General features: G+C 39.1%; 3 protein-coding genes and 1 pseudogene across 9 annotated transcripts in view; 1 reads left to right on the top strand and 3 right to left on the bottom strand.

Moving 5' to 3' along the window:
- Positions 1-314: 314 nt before the first annotated feature.
- Positions 315-1482, bottom strand: LOC131989234 (endonuclease domain-containing 1 protein-like; annotated as a pseudogene).
- Positions 1483-3898: 2416 nt separating this feature from the next.
- On the bottom strand, positions 3899-5132 carry LOC131989233 (endonuclease domain-containing 1 protein-like). Its single transcript, XM_059354422.1, has 2 exons — positions 4842-5132; positions 3899-4695 (listed from the first exon to the last, which is right to left on the bottom strand). Exons 1-2 carry the CDS (start codon positions 5130-5132, stop codon positions 4102-4104), a joined length of 885 nt encoding a protein of 294 aa, XP_059210405.1. The 3' UTR covers positions 3899-4101.
- A 2834-nt stretch (positions 5133-7966) lies between these two features.
- si:dkey-85k7.11 (endonuclease domain-containing 1 protein) lies at positions 7967-9651 on the bottom strand. Its single transcript, XM_059354421.1, has 2 exons — positions 9358-9651; positions 7967-8587 (listed from the first exon to the last, which is right to left on the bottom strand). Exons 1-2 carry the CDS (start codon positions 9649-9651, stop codon positions 7967-7969), a joined length of 915 nt encoding a protein of 304 aa, XP_059210404.1.
- Positions 9652-11878: 2227 nt separating this feature from the next.
- gigyf1a (GRB10 interacting GYF protein 1a) overlaps positions 11879-21259 on the top strand; it is a 29091-nt gene continuing 19710 nt past the window's right edge. For 2 of the 7 annotated variants that reach the window (XM_059354305.1, XM_059354306.1), the window contains exons 1-5: positions 11886-12236; positions 15197-15812; positions 15913-15976; positions 20763-20892; positions 21129-21224. In XM_059354305.1, coding sequence (XP_059210288.1) covers positions 15942-15976; positions 20763-20892; positions 21129-21224 — 261 coding nt within the window. In that variant the 5' untranslated portion in view covers positions 11886-12236; positions 15197-15812; positions 15913-15941. Of the gene's footprint in view, positions 12237-15196; positions 15813-15912; positions 15977-20762; positions 20893-21128; positions 21225-21259 lie in introns of all 7 variants that reach the window. The other 5 variants (XM_059354307.1, XM_059354304.1, XM_059354308.1 and 2 more) reach the window with 5 other exon arrangements.

Here is a 21259-nt window from a genome sequence, read left to right as displayed (position 1 = left end):
TGGTTTGACAGCACATCTTAGTTCCTTGCATATCTTTAAACTACAAGAACCCCCTACCTTTCCATATTGTTAAAGTCAATTTCTAACACACTTTACACTTGGATTATACCAGAGATCACACCCATTTATCTTAGTTATCTTGCACACAGTCACTATAGAAAATCTGGAAGTTCTTATCCACATCCATCCTCCCTTTGAGAAATTTCTCTAGGTTCTTAAGAGGAACTTCCACCATGTGGTTGTTTACACGATCATTTAGCCCATAAGCTGCAAACACAGGGAACTTGTAGCGCACAAAGTATGGAGCATTTTGGTCAAACTCTGTGCAGCAGTAGGCCGACCACATGTACTCCGGTACAGCCACCCGGTCCAGGTTGTTGCGACGGATCGTGTGCCCGGAGGTGGTGACCCCGGCAACCACAAAGGCTTTACCACGGCAGTAGTTGTTGAGACGTTTACGGATGACGTCCTGGTGTTCGGCCCAGGGACCTATGTTGAACTCCCTGATCTGAGGTACCACATTGGTCAAGGTGTAGGTGGAGGCTTTGTCCAGGGGGTCAGACTGATGCTCGTCAGGATTGAGCTGACCACGGTCGTACTGAACCACATCAGCGTAGTCCTCCAGGACTGCCTGGGTGTCCTCAAAGTTCATATGCATGTTTGAAGATTGAGGGAAAGGCTCCATGTTACTGCTGCTTTTCTCTGAGGCCAGCTAATGAGAGAAAGAGAGAGAGAGAGAGCACAAGGACAGGCACAATATTGCAGAAAATTTAGTTTATCACTCCTGAAAAAAAATGCAGCAGAAAATAATAGTTTACTCATCATTTGAAGACTTTTTGGCAATTTACCACATTCATAAAAACATTTGCATAACTACGTACCTAATCATAAATGGCCAAGGCAGCACTGTCTCACTGACATACCATTCATAGCCAATAAAGTAGGTTATCTCAAGCTTACTTTATTGCTAGTAGCAATATAGTCGCCCTGGCTCGCTAAACTGCTTATTAGGTGTGAACATGAAATATTAAGTTTGTCTTTAGACAAAATGAAATGCTTTATAAATGCACACCAAAAAATATACATGCTGTATAAATGCAACAACCTATAATGGATTGATACTAAATTTAGACATTTGTACTTGTTGCTCGACAGATCACTCACCTGGGGCTCAAACATCCACGGGAAGTCCACCTTCTTCTCCCCGTCCGACTTCTTGAATGTATAAGCAGAATAGATGGGGATGTGTTTGTGGGGGTCGTATAGGGTGATGTAGCGTGGTTTGTCCTCATACCTCTGGCAGATCTTCATAAAGGAGTTGCTAAGGTAGCCTCTGGGTGGGGTGCCCATGTAGAGGGAGTCCTTACAGCGCTCCACATGGTTGAAGTCCTCCACCACTCCGGCCTGGGCCCCCTGTAGCAACACACAGGCCAGTAGGACAGTCGCCAGAGGTAAGGCACAATTTTCTGCTGTATGTGTCATCTTGGAAGCTCTCTGTCCTTCAATCTTGCAGCCGATGTGTTCGATTAGACCTCTCTACGTCTGCTTGTGTGTCTCTTTCTCGCCTGTGTCTGACAGTCTCTGCCCAGCTCTTTCAACATTTCCCTTTTCGCCTCATCTGTAATTTGAGCAAACTGGTCTCCCATTGTAAAGTCTTTTCCATATATTCAAAGTTCCCAGAGTGTTGTAGCAGTCATTTAGAAGCAGTGAATGTTATCAAACATGGAGAGCATTTTATAACTGTGAACAGCAGAGGAAAAAGTTATGGTGACTTATACTCTCGAAAAATGAGACCTTTCCATCAAGTTACCAGTTGCTTTAGTTATGATGTTTTGCATTTATTTTCTTTTTCTTTCACTTATTTGTGTTAAAACAGAGGCTTACAGAGTAAAAACCAATAGACCCATCCACAGGCCAGAACCTGTTTTGGTGCAGATCGCCATTTTGTCTGAATAGGGATAGAATAGCCTGTGTCTATAAAAGGTAGATCTGCGCCATATTTGGCTAAATGAAACATCCCAAAGCCTACTCACATTTGGCCCCCAAATCAGAAAATTCTGTCTGAAATGAACACAGCATTGAAAACTGGTTCAGTAAGCAGTGGTCACAATTGTAGGCTCCCTGGCAGCACCATGTGCTCTAATACAGATGGTATTAGGAAAAGTAGAATAAGACCTAGAATCCCCTTTAGTTCTCTCCACACAATGGAGGGGCACCCGGAGGGACAATCATAACTTCTGCATTATGTGGCCACTTAATATCCCCAGTTTCTCCCACTGGCCCATCCCGTAAGTTCATGCTCAGCTCATAGACTTTGCATTTTGATGCCATCAAAGATTTTTAAATTGCTTTTCTTGGTTTGAGTAAATTTTTCAGAACCTTTTATGGATCAAATATTTATAATAAATATTATATTATATATATTATATATATATATATATATATATATATATATATATATATATATATATATATATATATATAATATTATAATATTAAATAACACAAAACCAATATTTTCCTTCATACTCACTTGCCAATATTAGTGAAAATTATGATTTAAAAAAATATACTACATTGATCACATGTAGCACACAGTTTTTTTGCTAATGTGTTGTCTGTATGTATCTTTATGACACTTTGGGAGTGTCAAATGGAGTGTTTATCCTGCTCTCCGTCTGCTAAAAGAAGGTTAAATTTGACAACAAAGTTTCCCAATATTCTCCATAAGGAAAAACATATTATTTTGTTTTCGCTTTGCACAGTTATTAAGTGTCAAAGGTCACTTGAATGCTTGTAATACATTTTGTTTGGTTAAGAAAAAGGACCAGTTCATTGTTGTAATTAAGTTCTGGTCTGTTCATGTTCACACTGACTTATTACGAATGGACCAAGAGGATAAAAAAATAAAGTTAGATAGACTGGTAACTCATTTATTCGATTGTTTTGGGGATGTTTATAATGATTGTACTCCAGGGCCGTATCTGTATATTTTTTTCATCTGTCTTACCACGATCTACTCTCCAGGGAGCCCTGCCCTGCCAAACTGGAGACCCTGGCTACCAACCAGATAATTTTGGAGTCCAAGATTATCAGCCTACACCCTGAAACTTGCAGGTATCCAAATATGGGTTTGAAATGTACATAATGTAACTCAGGTTATGACCTCAGACATTCAGTGTGTGAAACCAGATGAGAGTTGTTCACACCTGAAGAGTGTAGGATCATTTTAATACTATATTAATTAATAACACACCCAGATTAAAAAATTGCCACATCCATCCCAGCATTGACGGTTCTTTTGGTAAAATTATATATGATATGTTATACCATAAAGTAGGAAAGTCCACAGCAATTTAAAAGTCATGATGGTTTCTTTACAGGAAGATAATGTGCAAAAGGCACAATGTCAGTCAGTCATCTGGATAAAATGTGTAACTGTATGAAAATATATTTATTTTAATATTTATTTCATGATACCGTGAGCATGTTCAGCGTGGTTTCTGTGACGAATGGCATGACAAGACATAAAAAGGCAGTGGGAGAGATGTGTGCACTCCTTTTTTCCACCACTTTAAGATGAAGGCTATTTGTGAATTAATCTCAATGCAAAGTAGCCATCTGTTTCGGCTGTGGCCTCTATGTCTACCTCTCTTCTCCCAGTATGAATACCAATGATAAAGTCTATAGTACATGTCATAAGTACTACAACAGCACTATGCTGGTGCTGTAATGTGTTATGTGACTGTTTCATGTAGTGCAATAAGAAGGTGAGAAGCATGAAGTCATTGCAGAGTAGGCTAAAAGTTTTCATTTTAAATGTGATACTTTGTGAAGGATCATAAAGCAATTTGTATGATGTCACAGATATGTTTCACAATAAAACTTCAAATTGCATTTTGCAAATGTTTATTACTGCAAATTAGACAAGGCAGGGAGATTTGTATTACATTTTCAGTGAGGCGAATGTCCAGTTATTTCTAAATCAACTGTTTAAAATACAGCAGGAGCACGCTAAACAGCTCAGTGTGTATTGGTACTAGTTATAAAAATTCTATGTTAGCTGCATCATAGAATAAAAACAGAACAAATAATATTTGACTATTTGATTTTACTGGACCCTGGTGGGACACAGTCACCCACAAATATCTGAAAGTTCTGGTCGACAAAGGTAGTCTTCTTGAGGAACTCTTTCAGCTTCTGGACGGAGATTTCCACCACCTCATTGTTCTCCTCCTCATTCAGGCCATAGTGAGCAAAAGACGGGAACTTATAGCGCTCAAAATAAGGTGCATTGCGGTCGTAGTCGACACAGCAATAAGCTGACCACAAGTATGTGGGCACTGCTACGCGGTTCATGTTTTCCCGACGGATCATCTTCCCCGAGGTGGTGATGCCTGTGACGATGTAAGCTGTTCCGAGGCAGTAGTTGTTCAGCCGTTTGCGGATGATGTGCTCCTGTTCCTTCCAGACTTCGATGTTGAAGTCAGGCACCACGGGCACAACATTGGTGAGGGTGTAGGTGGAGGCCTTGTCATCTAGTTCGTCCTGATGCTCGACCGGGTTGAGGGTGCCTCGTTCGTAAAAGATGGCGTTTGTATAATCATCCAGAACAGCTTGGGCATCTTCGAAATTCATGTGCATGTAACTACTGGGGAAGGGCTGCATCTCGTCTGTATCAGAGGATGTGGATAGCTGTGGAGGCAGACAGACCGAGCCAGCAATGGTGTGATTACACAAAATTTGCATTCATTTTTTTAATTTGGAAAAATTATAGCATGCTGTTCATGTTAAAAGACTTTCTTAGCACCTCATGTCCAACCTTAAATATTTCTCTTTACCTGTGGTTCGTACATCCATGGGACATCCACGCATCTCTCCCCATCTGTGGGCTTGAAAGTGTAGGCAGAATACACAGGTATGTGGTCCACGGTGTTGTACAGCGTCATGTAGCGTGGCCTCTTGTTGTAACGTTGGCAAATGAACTGGAGGGAGTGGTGCTCCAGCCCAGTCGGTGGTGTTCCCATGTAGAGGAATTCTCTGCACTCGGCAGACAGCTCTCTCTCCACTCTCCCTCTTACCGCTGATGTTATTATGTTGACAAGCAGGATAGTCTGCACCCAAAATGCCATAGTCAGTCTTTGATGTTACTCTGGTGAAAGCTATCAAATGTAGGTCAAGTATTTGTCAGTAAGCTGTTACAAATGATTGCTTCTCTGTAGCTGCCCATGGAGAGATCAGTAAAACAGTCACCAGGTTTCACACTCTGCTCTCTGTAATCTGGACTAAATATGCAAAACAACACACTTCTTACACATCAGCAGGTCCATCTACAGCTCTTAAAGGAACAGCTACAGTAGGAAGCCAATAGCAAAGACGTCAGTTCTTCTCTCATTGGTCGGTAGGAAGGTGGAAAGGTCCATCTTATCTTTTCTGATCTTCTTCAAAGCCAAGCACCCTTGAATCAACCACACTCAACTGTACTCCAAATGTTATGTGCAACCCCAGCCAAGATTTTCAATGATGAAGATGACATGTATACCATGCTGCTTTTTGAACTAGACATTTAGATTTTTTTTTTTTTTTTGCAATACCCAAAACTTGGTTTTGAATATTTCCCGCATGGTAATTGTAATATAGCTTCAAAGAGCACTGAAATAATACAAAATATACTTATAACATCATGGACAGTGTGGGAAAATATGTGTAAGTGTTAATGTACTTAAGAGGAATTTAAAGGAGAACATTTTATGTTGGAGCCCAGCAACATATGCTTAAGATAAGAAAACTTTATTGTCCATTACATTACATAAAAGGGAAATTTGCATTCAGCATTATTCATCTCATTTAAACTGTGGCACCATAACAGCTGTTAAATGGCTTGACGGTAATATAAAACTCTTCTTACCAGTTCCTAACTGTGCAAAGGTGCTCTTCCCTTTGGCCTAACTGTTTTGAGAAATATATCTGAAATGAACTCCTCCCCAGAAAGTAAAAACAAAGGCCGGTTATGAGTCCAGTACAAAATAGAGAAACACAGAAAATCCCTAAAAAAATGCATTGTGAACTACATATATTATGGAGGTAACATTTTCTTTATTATAAAACAATTTTATCTATTTTTTTTTCACAAATGTGCTATTGATCTAAAACATTGTCACTAAGCAGGATATTCAACTTCAGCAGCAAGATAAAAAATAAAATGGACCCCCCCCCCCAACAAAGTTCTAAGTAATAGCCTGTTTTAAATTTAATTCATTCATAACTTATTCACAAACAGAAATCGTAACATAACATATTTTCAAGACTCCCCAATGTTATGGATTAAGGTGCAGGGCATAGCTGACATAATTGTATTAATATAATTGCATTTACTGCACACAGTGAGAAATGGAAAGGATTCTCTAAGCTAAACTCCCTCATAAAGACAATGTTTTTACAGACACACAGATTACCTCACTTGTGTTAGAGATCGTTTGTATTTCTCAAAAACAGTATTCTCCTATTAACCCTCTATGGTATGGTGTTGCCCTCAGGCAACATGCCCAATTTTGGCCTGTCAAATTTCTACAATGCATCTTTTTGAGTGATGCGTTACTTAAAAAAGAGGGAAGAGTATATGAAACTAATAGCTTTCATTTGTCACATGACCTCCAGGAGGCCATATTGAATCCCTATTTTGCAGACTTTTCCAGAATAAACAGCTTTGCCATTTTGTGCCACAAAAAAGCAATCAAAACATAATTTCCTGTCCCTTTTCCATCTGGAAAAGACATATTCCTACTGATAGGTGAGTAATCCTTCATTTTTGATAGTTTCATGCAATTTATTTTTTAATTAAATAATGGAAACTTGTTAAAATGCAACTGTTGCCCTGAGGCAACAACATACCATTATGGAAAATTGCTATGTTGCCTCAAGGGAACAATGACCTATTATGGAATCAGCATGGCAGCATGAGATGTTGGTAGTGTGTGTTTAGGTATATATATGATGTTGAAAAGCATACCATTCGTCATCATTTTTTTATCTTTACAATTTAACGAAGATATATTTGATGTTGGTTGCAGTAAAGTAAATTTCAGGTTATTACTATACTCTGTGGGTCATAGTCTACTATTATAGTAAACTTTGCATCTTATTTGCTTAAAATAAAAAAATATATTTATTTAGCCTATTTTAAGACAAAAAACACTCCAAACATTTTTTTCCTAACTGGCATCATAATGCATACCATAAATGGTTAAAAAAAGATTTGGTTTACTAAAATGTTGAAGCATTGAAGCATTATTTCCTTTTGTTTTGCTAATTGGTCATCTGTAATATGGCAGTTCTTCCATTATACCTGTAGACGGTATAAAAAGCCTAAGAAGTGAACATAGCCACCATGACATCACCCGCTCGTAGACGCCTGTTTTGAAGCCTCGAATTTAGAATTTTGGCCGTCGCCATCTTGTTTTTTTGGAGAGGTGAGTCCTACGTTATCAGCCAGTGCTAGAACTAGCTAACTAGCTTGATTAGCATGGGGCAAAAATGAACAACTGAATTCTGAACGAGAAATTTTAGGAGTCCAATTACCAGGTAGCCACACCCTAAAGCAAAACCCTACCTCATCATACATTCTTTTCTTCATAATTACAATTATAAAATGACCATAATTTACTAAATGAACCTCATGCTCTATTGAAGAAGACTTGAAACTAGCAATTGTGACCATAAACTCCCTTATTAAATAGTCATTGAGGTAATAAATCAAGTGGGAAGTAGTGTATTTTTATCATAGACTTCTATACAATCAGACTGTATCCTTAAATGGGTCTTTTCCTTCTTTATATTATTTCAGATTTAATTTATTCCAAAATAAGGACTACTTAACACTGTTTCTATTAAAGTTGAGTTGAGTTAGTCCTGCTTATACAGTTGGCATTTGTTATCCATGACTGTGCATCCAGTTCAAAATGTCCCATCAAACTGAAACACTGGTCAAGTCTCTCTTCTTCCTGAAGGTGTTTTCAGACACACAGCCCTTGTAGAAGATAGCCAGGTCACTGTCTATGTCTGACTGGCTCTTCAGGAAGCTCTCCAGAGTCTTCACAGGGACTTCCACCACACTGTGGTCAGTCTGTTCATTCAGTGCATAGCCCCCATAACTAGGGAACATGAACCTCACCTCATACGGAGAGTTACGGTCAAACTGTGGGCAGCAGTAAGCCAGCCATAAGTGTTTTGGGATTGCCAGACGGTCTCTGTTATCTCGCTGAATAGTCGCCCCAGAAATGGTCACCCCCGTCACCATGAAAGACATCCCATGGCAGAAGTTGTTGAGGCGGCGACGGATGTTGTCCAAGTACGGGTTCCAGGAAGTGTCCAGGAAGTTTGTGAATAATGGGACTACATTTGTCAGAGTATATGTGGAGGATTTGTCAGCTGGATCTGATTGGTGCAAATCAGGATTTAGCGGACCACGTCTGTATTCTACAGCATCTGTGTAGTCCTCCAGCACGGCCTGGCTGTCCTCAATCAGAGGGGGAGTGTCTTCAGTCAGGGGAAGTGCCCTCATGTTGCCACTTTCATCATCAGAAAGCAACTGCAGGGGAAAAAAATGACAGGAATGTGAGGTTAATCAATTGAAAGTAACTGTATTTCAAAAGCCAAGATGCAAAAAAAAAAAGCCTAATCTCTGACTGCAATGGGATTCCACTCGAGTTCCAACTTCTTTCTCAATTTTAATGCTTGGCTAGTGAATGGTTTACTAACTACAGCTTAAAGGAGAAGAGTTGGGAAATGTTCTTATTATCTTTCCTGCCTAGTATAGCCTTATTGTCTGAAAAACACCCACTTTCATCATCATCAGAAATTTTATTGAGTAGGATAAACCTCTTTAGAGGAATCCTCTCGTTTTCGAGGGGGTCCTAAAGTACATTACAAAACAAAACACTCAACAATTTACAGACATACAACAACAAAGACAACAGGCATCAACACAAACATAACAAACAAAAAAAATGAACACAAGAATGAACACAAGAATAATCACAACCTCTCAATGGCCACAGGTTGGCCATAACATTAGCCTAGTAAAACTGAAAGAAGTAACATAATATTATTGTAAATTGAAATTGCATTTTTAAAAATAAAATAAATATGACATAATATTATCTGAAACATGTGCAGTTTAACTCAAAATAAGAAGACAGGGCATATTTAAAACTATGAAAAGACGTCAATGATCGTGTTTAAAGGAAGATTATTCCAGTCCGATGGCGCTTTGAACATAAATGCTTTTTTTACCAATTGTTTCTAGTTCTCAGGCTTAACACTAAGTGACAAATTCACATTGTATACAATACATTGTACCTGTGGTTCATACATCCATGGTGTGTCCATCCTCCTCTTCCCATCAGACTTCTTAAAGACGTAGGCTGAATAGAGTGGGAGGCGGTGACTGCTGTCATACAGCGTGGCGTAGCGCAGTTTGTCTGCATACTTCTGGCAGACCCTCCTCAGGTTTGTTCCCTTCATCCCTGTAGGTGGTGTCTGCATGTAGAAAAAATGTCGGCAGTCTTTGAAGCTGTTCGACACACTTGCACTTACCAGGGAGGAGGCCATCAGCAGGGAGAAGGATAGGACACAGGTGAAAAACAGATGCATCGTCACACAACTGGAGTAGATGAAAAATATAAAACAGGGTCATTTTCTCATCACATGGGGGTGTGACATGTCCTGTCACACACCACGATGAATGAAGGAATTCCATGTGGTGAGGAATATTCTTTATATGTCATCCTGTATTGGTCTTGCCATCATAATCTAGTAAAGTGTAATGGCAGTTGGACAGAGACTCAGTATGCAAAGCAGCAGCAGCTCAGTGGATCTATTGGCTGCACAGCTGACTTATCTGCTCCTACAATGTCTGTGCAGCCATGCATCACTGCACAGGCTTCTGTCAGGTTGTGTCTATTTATTTCATAAATCCAAATTCACAAATATGTACTGCACATCTGACCAGACAGCTCCACTGCCAAACATGCCGTAATAGGTTGATACCCAGACACAGAGACGGTTCCTCTCAACTGTGTTTACATCATAGATATAACTCGTACATAGCAATTTTCTACATATAAAGATGCAGGTCCCCCTCTATCAGTTAGTTAAAGATGAGGAAATAATGAGGAGGGGTGGAGTGGACTAATGCAAAATGCACTAATTAACTCAGGGTTCCACTCCCAGGTCTCAACGCATTATCCATGCACGTGTGTGTGTGTGTGTGTCAACCCACCAGGCTAACCTCAGCAACAAGACCTTGCCCACATCACTGTCACTGTCAAACTTCCACTGGCGAGGGGTGACATATTCTACCACTCTGATGGCTTTGTGAGGGTCCTGATGGGCAACCAGATCTTCCAGACCAAGGTCACTTTTGGGAGTCCCTGCTCGGTAAAGAAGCTGATGCTCCCATATACTGTTTTGTAATTACATTTTACAAGACATGATTTTAATTTTAAAAAAGCATCTTTACACTAATACACTATACACTCATTTATATATCTAACAAAGTGTCACACTACTGTTTGTTGTGATTTGTTTGCCTCCTGTCTGTTTAGTTAGTTCTCTTCGGTTTGGCCTCTGGTGTTCAGCTAGTTTGATCACTATCTGTACCTCTTCTTCCCATCTATTTTCACATCCTAGCCAGGAGTGCATACCATATATTCTCAGTACTTATTGAGCCTACATGCATGTTTATAGTATGTGAATAATATTCACATTTCACAGACTAAGTTCACTTGTCCAAAATCATGTACTACTGTATATTCACAGTGCCGCTGTTATTCAACAGCGCCCTCTGCTTACCAAACTCTATACTGCACGCCACCAAAATCTTGCACATGCTCAGTTCAACATTGCTACTAAACGTGCTGCTCTGCTAGTTACTCAGTTCACTTTCAAGGGTATTGATGGTTAATAACTCAAAATATCTCATTGTGCATTTCAAGCATGATGCTATTGACTGCAAAGTTTATGAAACAAATTTAAAGTTAATTTCGTTTGTGACTGCCGGTCCCTGTCTCGCGAATGTTTAAAGAGCTGGTTTTTGATTTATGCGTCCAATACAATCGTACTGAAGTTGGCCTCGCTCCACATTTCACTGGTAAATTAAACTCATTCAGCTTAGGTGCTCTGCATTTCCTCACCCTGTTAAAATAATCGCCTAACTCTTTTTTTCAAGTTTTGCAGGAAAGACAAAAACTTCACCAAAAGTGTAACATATGACATTTATTGATCATTTCACTCAAAAAGGATGTAACAAAGGATGGCTATTGGCATAGTAATAACACTGTGTGTAAATTATGTAACTTAAGAGAAATAAATGACATAGGCAATTTTTTGAACATGCCTTTGTGACTTAAGCAAGATATGGTAACACTTTATTTTGAAGGTGTCTACATAAGAGTCACACAAGCCTGTCAGAAACATGACATGACAAGTATCATGAGCATTAATGTTACTTCAAAGTGTCATTAATGTTCATGACACATCCCATGTCATGTTTATGACACTCATGTCACTCTTATGTAGACACCTTCAAAATAAAGTGTTACCATATCTTGCTAAAGTCACAAAGGCATGTTCAAAAAAATGCCTAAGTCAAATTTTATTTTGATTTAGGCATAATAAATCCGCTTAAGTCACACACTTGACATAGGCCATTATCTTAAAGGGGTAAAATCACATGATCTGATCAACTGAGGATGTAGGCGATTTTACCATAGGTGGTCGGCGTCATGAGGAGATGATTTAGGCAAAAAAAAACCCCAATTTTGACAAAAAATGACTTAGTCGATTATTTTAACAGTGTGACGATTTGAAAATGCCGTTGCAAAGTGTGGTACGCCTCGGTGTCGAGGCTAGTAAATAGGGGTGTGTTTGCCCTGCTACAACATTGGTTCGCCGCTTGTCAATGTCCAGTCACGTGGTATCACACGGACGGCCATGTTTCCGAAACACAAACAACAAGAAGAGCAGCGACCAGGAGCCAGCAGACACATACTGATACGCAGCAGCGACCGTTGGAGGAGAGGGAAAAAAATAATAAATAAAATACAGAGCACGACTTTCTGAAAGTACGATTCTGTCGAATGAATACGTTTACAGTGTTTAAAGAGACCAATGCATGCGACATATTGGCTGTAGAGACGCCGCGCGGACAACCAGTCTGGTAGCTATAAACAGTGAAGGTAAGCTATGGTTCCTCTTTGCAGCTTAGCTGGCTAACGGGAGCTAACAGGCTAACCTCGCCTCTTGCTGCTCCAATGGTTTGGATTTATCCGCCGTGAAATAAAACATTTGCATTAAGTTCTTTCACGGTTAAAACTATGCTGTTTAGAGCGGTGTGTTTTGTTCTGTTAACATGGCATTAGCTTTGGCTTATTAACACCGACAGCGGAGTGGAGCTGGTCGTCCGCACATTGGCGGAGCAGGCCGGGGAGTCTGATCCAACACTCCGCCCCTCTCCGCCATCATATCTGGTGTCATTTGAACCTCCAAGCCAAGGCCTTAACGATCAGCGCATACCTTGTGCTAGGTTAGGTAGCAAGCTAGCTAACCCATCTATGTTATGCAACAGAAATATGATATTCTGTGGTGCAAATACTGTTATAACGAGTGATTTATCTTCCTCTACCCACGAGTCGATCTGCTGTAATTGGCTTGAAAGACGAACAATGAACATTATACGCTAATGTAGCTCGTAACCACTGTCGGTAGCTAATGTCAACTCGAGCTATTTTGTCAACATATTCGCCATCTTTACAACCAAACAATTAAGCATTGTTTAGTTCTTTTAAAGTTGTGATTTGGTATACATTAAATTGCAGTTTTAGCATAGTTTTTCACTCAGCATTCTCGCAGGTCGAAATCATTATCCCGCCACATTTCGAGGTGCTTAACATGTGCAAATATCCAAATAAATAAGATGGTACATGCTATGCAATCAACGTTATTCCTGCTTGACCTCGCTTAAGTTTACCCTGTACAAAATAAGTGCTAAAAATGTCAATCGGTTACCTGTTGTGACCTAAAGTCCTAAAGAGTTCTGAAATGCTTAGAAACCATAACGCAATCGATCTAAAGATGTTTAGGTGAAATAATAGTAATAGTTGCTGTTGTTTGTACATTTTCTTCTTTTATTCATGTTTAACAAGTCTTGACTGATCTATCATTTGTAAGGTTTTTAAATATAATGCCAATAATTAATCCTTATGTTGTGTTTTCGTGTTTTGTTGCCTTTAAACTGAGAAATAATTGAAATTATACAGTCCCATTATCATCAGGGGGCTTTTGTCTCTATTTACGACAATGATGATTATATTTTGTCACTTCAGTTTCGATAGAGGTTTACAAATTGTCAGTTAACACACGATCACAGGGCCAACTTCATCTCCAGCAGATAATAGTTGATTCGCTCCATAAGGTCGCTGTGATATAGCAAACAGTGTCTCAATATTGTCTGGGATCTGCATATAGTTTCTTTTAACAGTAAACAGAAAAACTGAAATCTGTTCCTGGGGATTTATGTCTATATTTTTTTTAACAAACTTTATATTTAAAATGGGGGCTTTTTCATTTTAAGAAAAAAAAAATTTGGTCTGTATTCAAAACTACAGCTCCTACGGGACGTTCAATGTGTGACAATGACTAAGACTCATGGTGAAAATGGGTGATCCAGATAAAATCTTCTATCGTTGCCTGAGTCAATGTATGTCATCCCATTGAAGCAAAAAAAATTCTGCAAGTACAATATGACCCGAAAGAATCCTGCTAATTTGCAACACAATTGGTTAATACAGCCAGGGATATTAAAGAGATCCACATTTCCATATTCCAAAATCCCTGACCATAAAAGATTTACTGTTGCTTCATATTGTATGTCACCCAACCCTAAACAACAGATTAATAGTCCCAGATTTTGTCTAAACATTGGTCCAAAGACACTTGAGTCAAATCAGAGTCAACATATGCTTGGTTTGCTAGTTTAATGGTTCAGTAAATGGTTTAGACCATTTTTCTGTTGAATTTTTAGGGCCAGATGGTTGTACATAATGTTATTTCATGCTCAAAAGAAAAAGCCAGACTAACATCTTGCTTGAAAAAAATGTAGTCTTAAATAACATAGAACAAATTATTTAAAAAAACAAACAAAAAAAAACAAACTGCAACACAGAATTACACCAGCGCTCTTAACAACACCATAAGCTAATGGTAGATGATGCGTGGTAAACATATTAATGCCATCGCATATGATGGCACATCATCCACTCCTAAAGGATTTGTGTAAATCATATCTAATCATGAATTCAGCTAGTTTAGGCAGTATTGGCCTGATGGTCATGTATTAGAGAGCAGTGCTCCATGCAGCTGGAATGTGAAAACAAACACTATTTGCGCGTTGGTAAAAAGTCGGCAAATAATCAAGGTTTAAAAATAACCAGTTACCTTCTATAAACTGTGGTGTAACTTGTGAATTATGCTCATAGCCAAATCCTTTTGTACATTTGTCACTTTTAACTTAAACTGATCATAAATATAACCGCAAACAAGTTGTTCAGAAGGTTAAATGTAATGTGATGCTCGGTCTATCGTCATGTTAAAGAGACACAGTAACCATATGTGAGCATTAATGTTGAAACGTGGTTGCCTGGATATTGGTGTAGTTGCCATGCCATTTTCAGGAACTGTCCCCAAACAGCTGCATGGTTTTAGAAGCAGTTGGTTCACAACATCACTGAAATATACTCCCGAGATTTCTAGATGGAAAATCTCCTGTGAGCAGCAGAAACACGGGGCTGTGATTGAGCACTACTCTGGAAATAGTTTGCTGGTTTCATTTATTCAGTGTAGGAATACCACAGTGTTTTCCTCCCAGCTCAGTGTGCTGTAACGGATTGATCGAGTCAGGCCAGTACCTTTCAGTGAGTCCAAGGCATGCTGTAAAAATAGTGTGCCAAGGCTACACAACTGAAAATCAAATTACACTTCCTTTCCTATCACAATATAGGCAGACTGCCAAGCTGTGAAAATGCATCTCACCAACAGATAATTTATTAAGTGTGTACTTCTAACAGTATTACTTCCTTTTTGTCTTTATTCCGTTTGATTTCTCTGATCCCCTCTCTCTCAAACTCTGCTTAATTTTCAGTGGTGCAAAGGGAGGAGGACAGGAAATAAAGGAGTCACCTGGAGGGTCTCCGTCTATCCACATTTCAGTTGGAGCGAGAGAAAAAGGCACGGAGGGAGAGAGAGAGAAAAGAAAAGAGGAGTGCGAGTCGCGTCTGCTCTTGGCAGCTGTTCCAGCAGCCTGTTTCAGTGTTTTGGCTGTTATTTCGTTCCTGCGTTACCTTTTTGATGAATCAATTCATATTTTTAACTTTAATGTGAGATATAACTGCTGTAAAAGGAAAAAAAAGAAAACATTATTACTAGCAAGAGTGTTTTATTTTGTTCCATTGTTAATTTCCGAGGTTCTTTTTGTTTCTTTTTTTTATGTTTATCAACCCTTTTCGGCTGTGAGTAGCAGGAGCTTCCATTCTCCAAACTATCGTCAAACCCCTTTCCTTATCTAGTTAGGACCTGATAACCTGGTATTCCTCAAGCACCTGAAACTGGCAGCTATTCTCTTTGTGTCTGTGTGTTTGGGGAGCTCTGTGACCACAGCTTAAGCACCACTCAGCCTTCTAGTCACCTAAGCCTAACTAAAGCCAGCCAGCTCTAGCCTGGTCCAGCCCAGTCCAGCCTGCTCCGATCATCTGGACAGGGTAAGGCAATTTGGGGCACATATAGTTCTTTGCCTATACATTTTTGTGTGGGTTATTATTTGTGCTGAAAAAAAACCCTGATTTCTTTCTCCCTCCTCAGATACTCAGTTCTGTGTGGACGTGAGGAATATGACTGCTGAGACTCTTAACTTCGGCCCAGAATGGTAACTGCTCTGATTTCTTTACATTTTTTCAGCGGAAATAATAGTTAATGCATAAAGTATCTGCTGAAGGAAATAATGGGACTGCTCTCATGATGATTAGATATATCTTTTACAACAATGCAAGCCCGTGACTTAATGAAGTTTTGCACTAGAAATGGCCTATTTTTTTGTTGCTTTGACAATTGAATGTGTTGTCTACTTTACTTGTTCTGAAGCTTTTGAGCACCTTTTCACTTTATCTTCTTCAGTAGATATTTTTCTCAGTCACTGATCTGCACATGTTCAAATTGGCATTATTGTGAGCATTTTTAGTGCATTTCTTCCATGGTGTTAAAAAGGAATTCTGACATTTAACATTTTCTTTAATTATTTCTTGATGGTAAATGGCCTTCTTGAACTTGGCCATTTCATTTAATGACATATTGTCCACATATTGAGATTATTTTGTGTTTTAAAACGGAAATTTAAGCCTGATGGTGGAAGAAAAAGGGGTTAACTAAAACTGGGATTTACTGCAATCTACTTGTCATGGACCACATGGGGTCAGGATTGTCCATACTAGATTTCCTTGAACAAGTCCCAGTCAAAATCTAGTATCAGACTGCGCTGTGTTTAATTGGTGTGCTAAACAGGGCGCAACAGGAATGAGTTCTTAAACCCAGAAGTACATTAGCATTTTAGTGCCCTGGGGTCTAACCTCTTAAACTCAGTGAGGATTTTGAATGGTTTTTTAGTGAGATGCCTGAAATAAGGTCTGTTGTTAACACAAGCTGAAGAGATGTTTTGTTGTAAGACATAAGATATATTGGCAAATACCCCCACTTGTGAATATTGGAGTTTTTTGTGTCCTTAAAAAGGCGGTTGCTAGCAAATGGTTGAATGAGACTACAGTGGTTGTCAGGGACATTAAACGTCATCATGCCAAACACGGACAGGAACTCTCTCACTAGTCCGCCTTACAGCCTCTAGTCGTGTTTTTCAGCTCTTGCAAACTCTTGTAGATTGTAAATTATGTTAGTAAACAATTTCTTAGGCTTCAGATTTCCGAACCAGCGGTCAAAACCGCTGGTTAGCTTGTTGGAGATTGTCTGAAGCTTAAAGGTAGTGACGTAGAAGTCATGTGACCATGGTGTAGATAACTATAGCATAACGTTAGCTTTTTACTTCTGTCGGCTACATTAACGCTTCAAACGTATTAAAAGTGATGTTTATTTGTGAAGATGATCCTGCTGAACAAAACGCATGTTTACCACAGAGTTTATTTTGTGCAATGATCCAAAATCCAATACAAAAATCCCATAGGAGAATTCTCAATAGACCCCATGGCGATGCTACTTCAGGGTTGGCCTACAAAAATATGTCATTTCTTTTACTCTCTATTGTGCCCAAATAGTTGAATTCAGAAGTCTTTAGTCTTCAAATAGACGTATCCAGTAGAATATTCCCTTCTTGGCATGTGATAGATTTGGAATAAGTGGCGGTCAATGAGTGGCACCACTGTTAAACACTGTAAAAGCTGCACAAGGAGGTAACAGAGTACTGCCAATACATTTTACACTGTAGATTAGAGATTTAGATTCTGTTTTCCACACACAGTGTAACAGCGAGCAGTGAATTTGTCCTTTGCATTCAACCACACACTATGCTTAGGAGCGGTGGGCAGCACATTTCCTGGCCCTGTTTTGCTACAGTCCAGCCAAATGACCAATTAATTGTTTCACATTTTCTGACATGATCGTGAATAAAATATATATATATTTTTTGTTTTGGACAAAACAAGGTATTTGAAGACACTGCCTTGGGCTTTGAATTAACATAGTTTTTTCCGCTTTTTTCTGACATTTTAAAAACAGTCATTAGCAAGGAAAATAATGGGCAGATTAATTGATGATGAAAATAATTGTCGGTTGCATATTTTAGTCTGTACAAAGAGACCAACAAACATCACCGTACCAAGCGGTAAGAAATATGGGCTTGCAAATTTCCTCTCCGGGACTAAATATCATATCTATCTATCTAGTAAATCACTATAACTATCGACATGTCGGTAACAATAACAGTGTGAAGTTCAGACTACTTGTATATATAATTGAATGTTTTCAGATGTAGCTTTCAAAGACTTTTTCTCTTGTAATCACAGACTGTGTGAAAACAGTTTTTACCTGAATTCAAAATGTAGGTATTGTCACAGCAGTGTCCTGTCCATCTCCATCTGTCTCTGATGTTTCTCCTCCTCCTCATCAGTTGATGCTTGTGTTGCTGTTAATGGGGGGGCGTAGACTTCAGTTTGGTAGCACTCAGTTTCCAACAGCCTGTGACTGCTGTGTGCATTCTTGGTGCAGTGCCAGCCTCGCAGAATATTTCTCTCTTTACACATCTGCAGCTGCTTTCCTCTCCGTGGCTGCCCACTTTTATCCATGCACCCTTTTAATACAGCTACATAGTGGCCAGTTAATGTGCTCACCACATACAGCCGTACAGGCCAGCATGTTTACAAGTCGTCTTTAATGCTTGTTAGCGTTACAAGATTATTTAGACCATTTGAGGTTTTGTTGGCACTTGAGTCGGCGACTACATTAGTCATTGTGGTAGAATTCAAAGTGAAAACATTATGCCATGCAGTTAAATTTATGTAATGGTTATTAGGCCAACCATTGCTCCAGAAGACTCTCACAAAGGATTATGAATGTGTATATATATATATATATATATATATATATATATATATATATATATATATATATATTAGTGTAGAAGATCTCTAGATTTTAGATGTCATGCTTTGTCCTGTTGGCGAGGAAAGCAGAATTTGCTAAAATAAATACAAGTAAAGTGGATATAAACATGGAAAAAATAAGTCTTAGTATCTCCCCCACTGGCAGGTTTCCTCAGCTCTCCTCTTATTATTCATATTAGCTGCTGCAACATTTATTTTTAACCTCTTTGAAATGCCACATGCTACCAAGTGGCCTTTCATGATGCTTTCCTTTACCTCTTCCACCCCACACCCACCTCCACACCTCCAAGAGCCCCATGTGGTTTTGATGTGGGGCTGTGAGTCAATGACATGTTTTGTAGAGGCAAGTGAATGGAGCCATTGTTAAACAGCAGGCCTTGGAATCTGGCCTGCTCGTAATAGCTTTTTAAAATGAAATCCTGAGATTGGAAAGCTAATATATCATCTGTGTTGAGCCAAGTGTATTAGGGGGACCTGCGTAGGAGGATGGTTGACTTGTTATAGAACATTTAGCAAATTATTTTTTTCCCTGCTGCAAGATTGGATGCCATTAGATATTTTCCTCCAGTTCAGATTAAAAGGAATTTTATCACACTCGTATAATAGCTGCCAATTATTTTTAGTATTCTGATTAAATAGGGCGATTTACACTCTTTTTCTACACTTCTGTCAGCTCTGGTCAGTAAACAGAAAAAAATATTGCATGTAGAAAGAAAGGTATTGCAATAACCTGCTGTTAAAAAAACTTTTTTTAGTGCCAGTACTTTAAGATAAGAGCCATGGCTATTGCCTTTGAGCTTTGATGATGTGCAGTAGAGGTTGTTTTAACTTGGTTGTAGGTGAGAGCAATCGGCCAAAAAATAAACTGCAAGTGCTGAGATTTAGCTATTGCTAACCAGAAGAATGTAGTCCAAAAATGACATTGAAAAGAAGATTAAGGCAGGTCGCCAACCGCTCACCAGCTGCACAGGCCTGCTTTGAGCTGGTGTTTGTATCCACAGAATTCTACTGAAAAAAATGAGGAAAATAATTCTTATTACCAACCAAATACTGATAAAACCCATCAAATCTGAATCTGTTAAAGCATCTCCCGTAATTCAACAAACGCAGAATCCACCAATGAGCTTGTGTTAAGGTATTATTTGTCCATGTTTCTCAATATTGTGAGATCAAAATTACTTTATTTGTCTCCGAGGCGAAATTCAGTTAGTCTGGTAGAATCTCTGGAAGAATGAGACAGTCTGATGGCTGTAAGAGCGAAGGATCTTTTGAATCTCTCCGTCCTGCAATGGACCATAAAGGTTTTGTGTATTTCAGGATGGCCTCCAACATCTTGACAGTGCATCTCTCCACCACCTCCTCCTTCAGATGGACAAAAAGAAAAAACTTTTCGCATAACTTAATGGGAATTTATTATAATTTTGTGGGTTTTGTTTTTGAAGCCTCCTTGTATCCCGTGCGGCTGCACCACTCTCCGCCTGCTACTGATGCACGTCTGTGTGCAGTTTTACAAAAAGAGAGCATCATTAAATACTTTTAAATAAGTTCAGTTAGTCATATCTGGGTGCAAATTTAAAGCCAAAAAGGAAAAAAGAGTGCATAATTGCATCAGATTACTGCATACCATGTGTTTTTTTTTTTTTTTTAATCAAAGCATTTTAACATTTTTAATACTAAATAACAAATAATTTTGAGCTCCATTTTCTGTCATCTATTATTTCCTGATGTGATCGGTGGAATCGTTTTAGCTTCGGTATTAAAATATTTAGGCACGGTACTGTGTTGCTGTCATAATATTTGGTATCCTGACAACACTACAAGCATGTGGCTTTAAATGTTCAGTCTGTCATTTCACGTTGAAATGCCAATACCCAACAAGTAGCTCTGATTACTGGTTTGTTTGTTACTGTTCAAAATGTTATTTGGATTTTTAAAGTTGAAACAAACGCATCAAGCCAAACAAGTCCTACTTTTTAATTGCAACACTGAGATGCCTTGATGGTCTGTTTGAGATAATTCTGAGTGATTCCTGTGCTCTTTGTCACGCAGGCTCCGTGCACTGTCCAGTGGGGGGAGTGTGACGTCCCCCCCTCCTTCCCCCGCCATGCCAAAGTACAAGCTGGCCGAGTACCGCTACGGCCGAGAGGAGATGTTAGCACTTTATATCAAAGACAACAAGGTTAGTGGGAAAGTTTCACTCAGGACTTCATGAATCACAGAATAAGAAGGATCATCTTTAATGTTTAGCAATGTTGAGGAGGAAGACTTTGGTGCTAAGAGTGATCGAGCCCTTTTTCAAAACCAGCATGCATATTACTTTTAAACTTTCCATCCTCAGAAGAAAACCTGTTGTAGGTCAATTTTTTTGTTTTTTTTTAAAGGTTATGTCATCCTAAATGTGTGTTTTTGTTTTAGGTCCCAGAGGACATGCAGGATAAGGAGTTTGCTGCTATTCTGCAAGATGAGCCCATGCAGCCACTGGCACTGGTGCCTCTCACTGAGGAGGAGCAGGTCTGCCACAACCACACGCCCACTAACACACTGAT

Source organism: Centropristis striata, chromosome 17 (assembly GCF_030273125.1).
Source record: "Centropristis striata isolate RG_2023a ecotype Rhode Island chromosome 17, C.striata_1.0, whole genome shotgun sequence".
Taxonomy (NCBI): domain Eukaryota; kingdom Metazoa; phylum Chordata; class Actinopteri; order Perciformes; family Serranidae; genus Centropristis; species Centropristis striata.
Note: the sequence above shows the minus strand (reverse complement) of the source record. Positions and strands in the feature narration are given on the sequence as shown.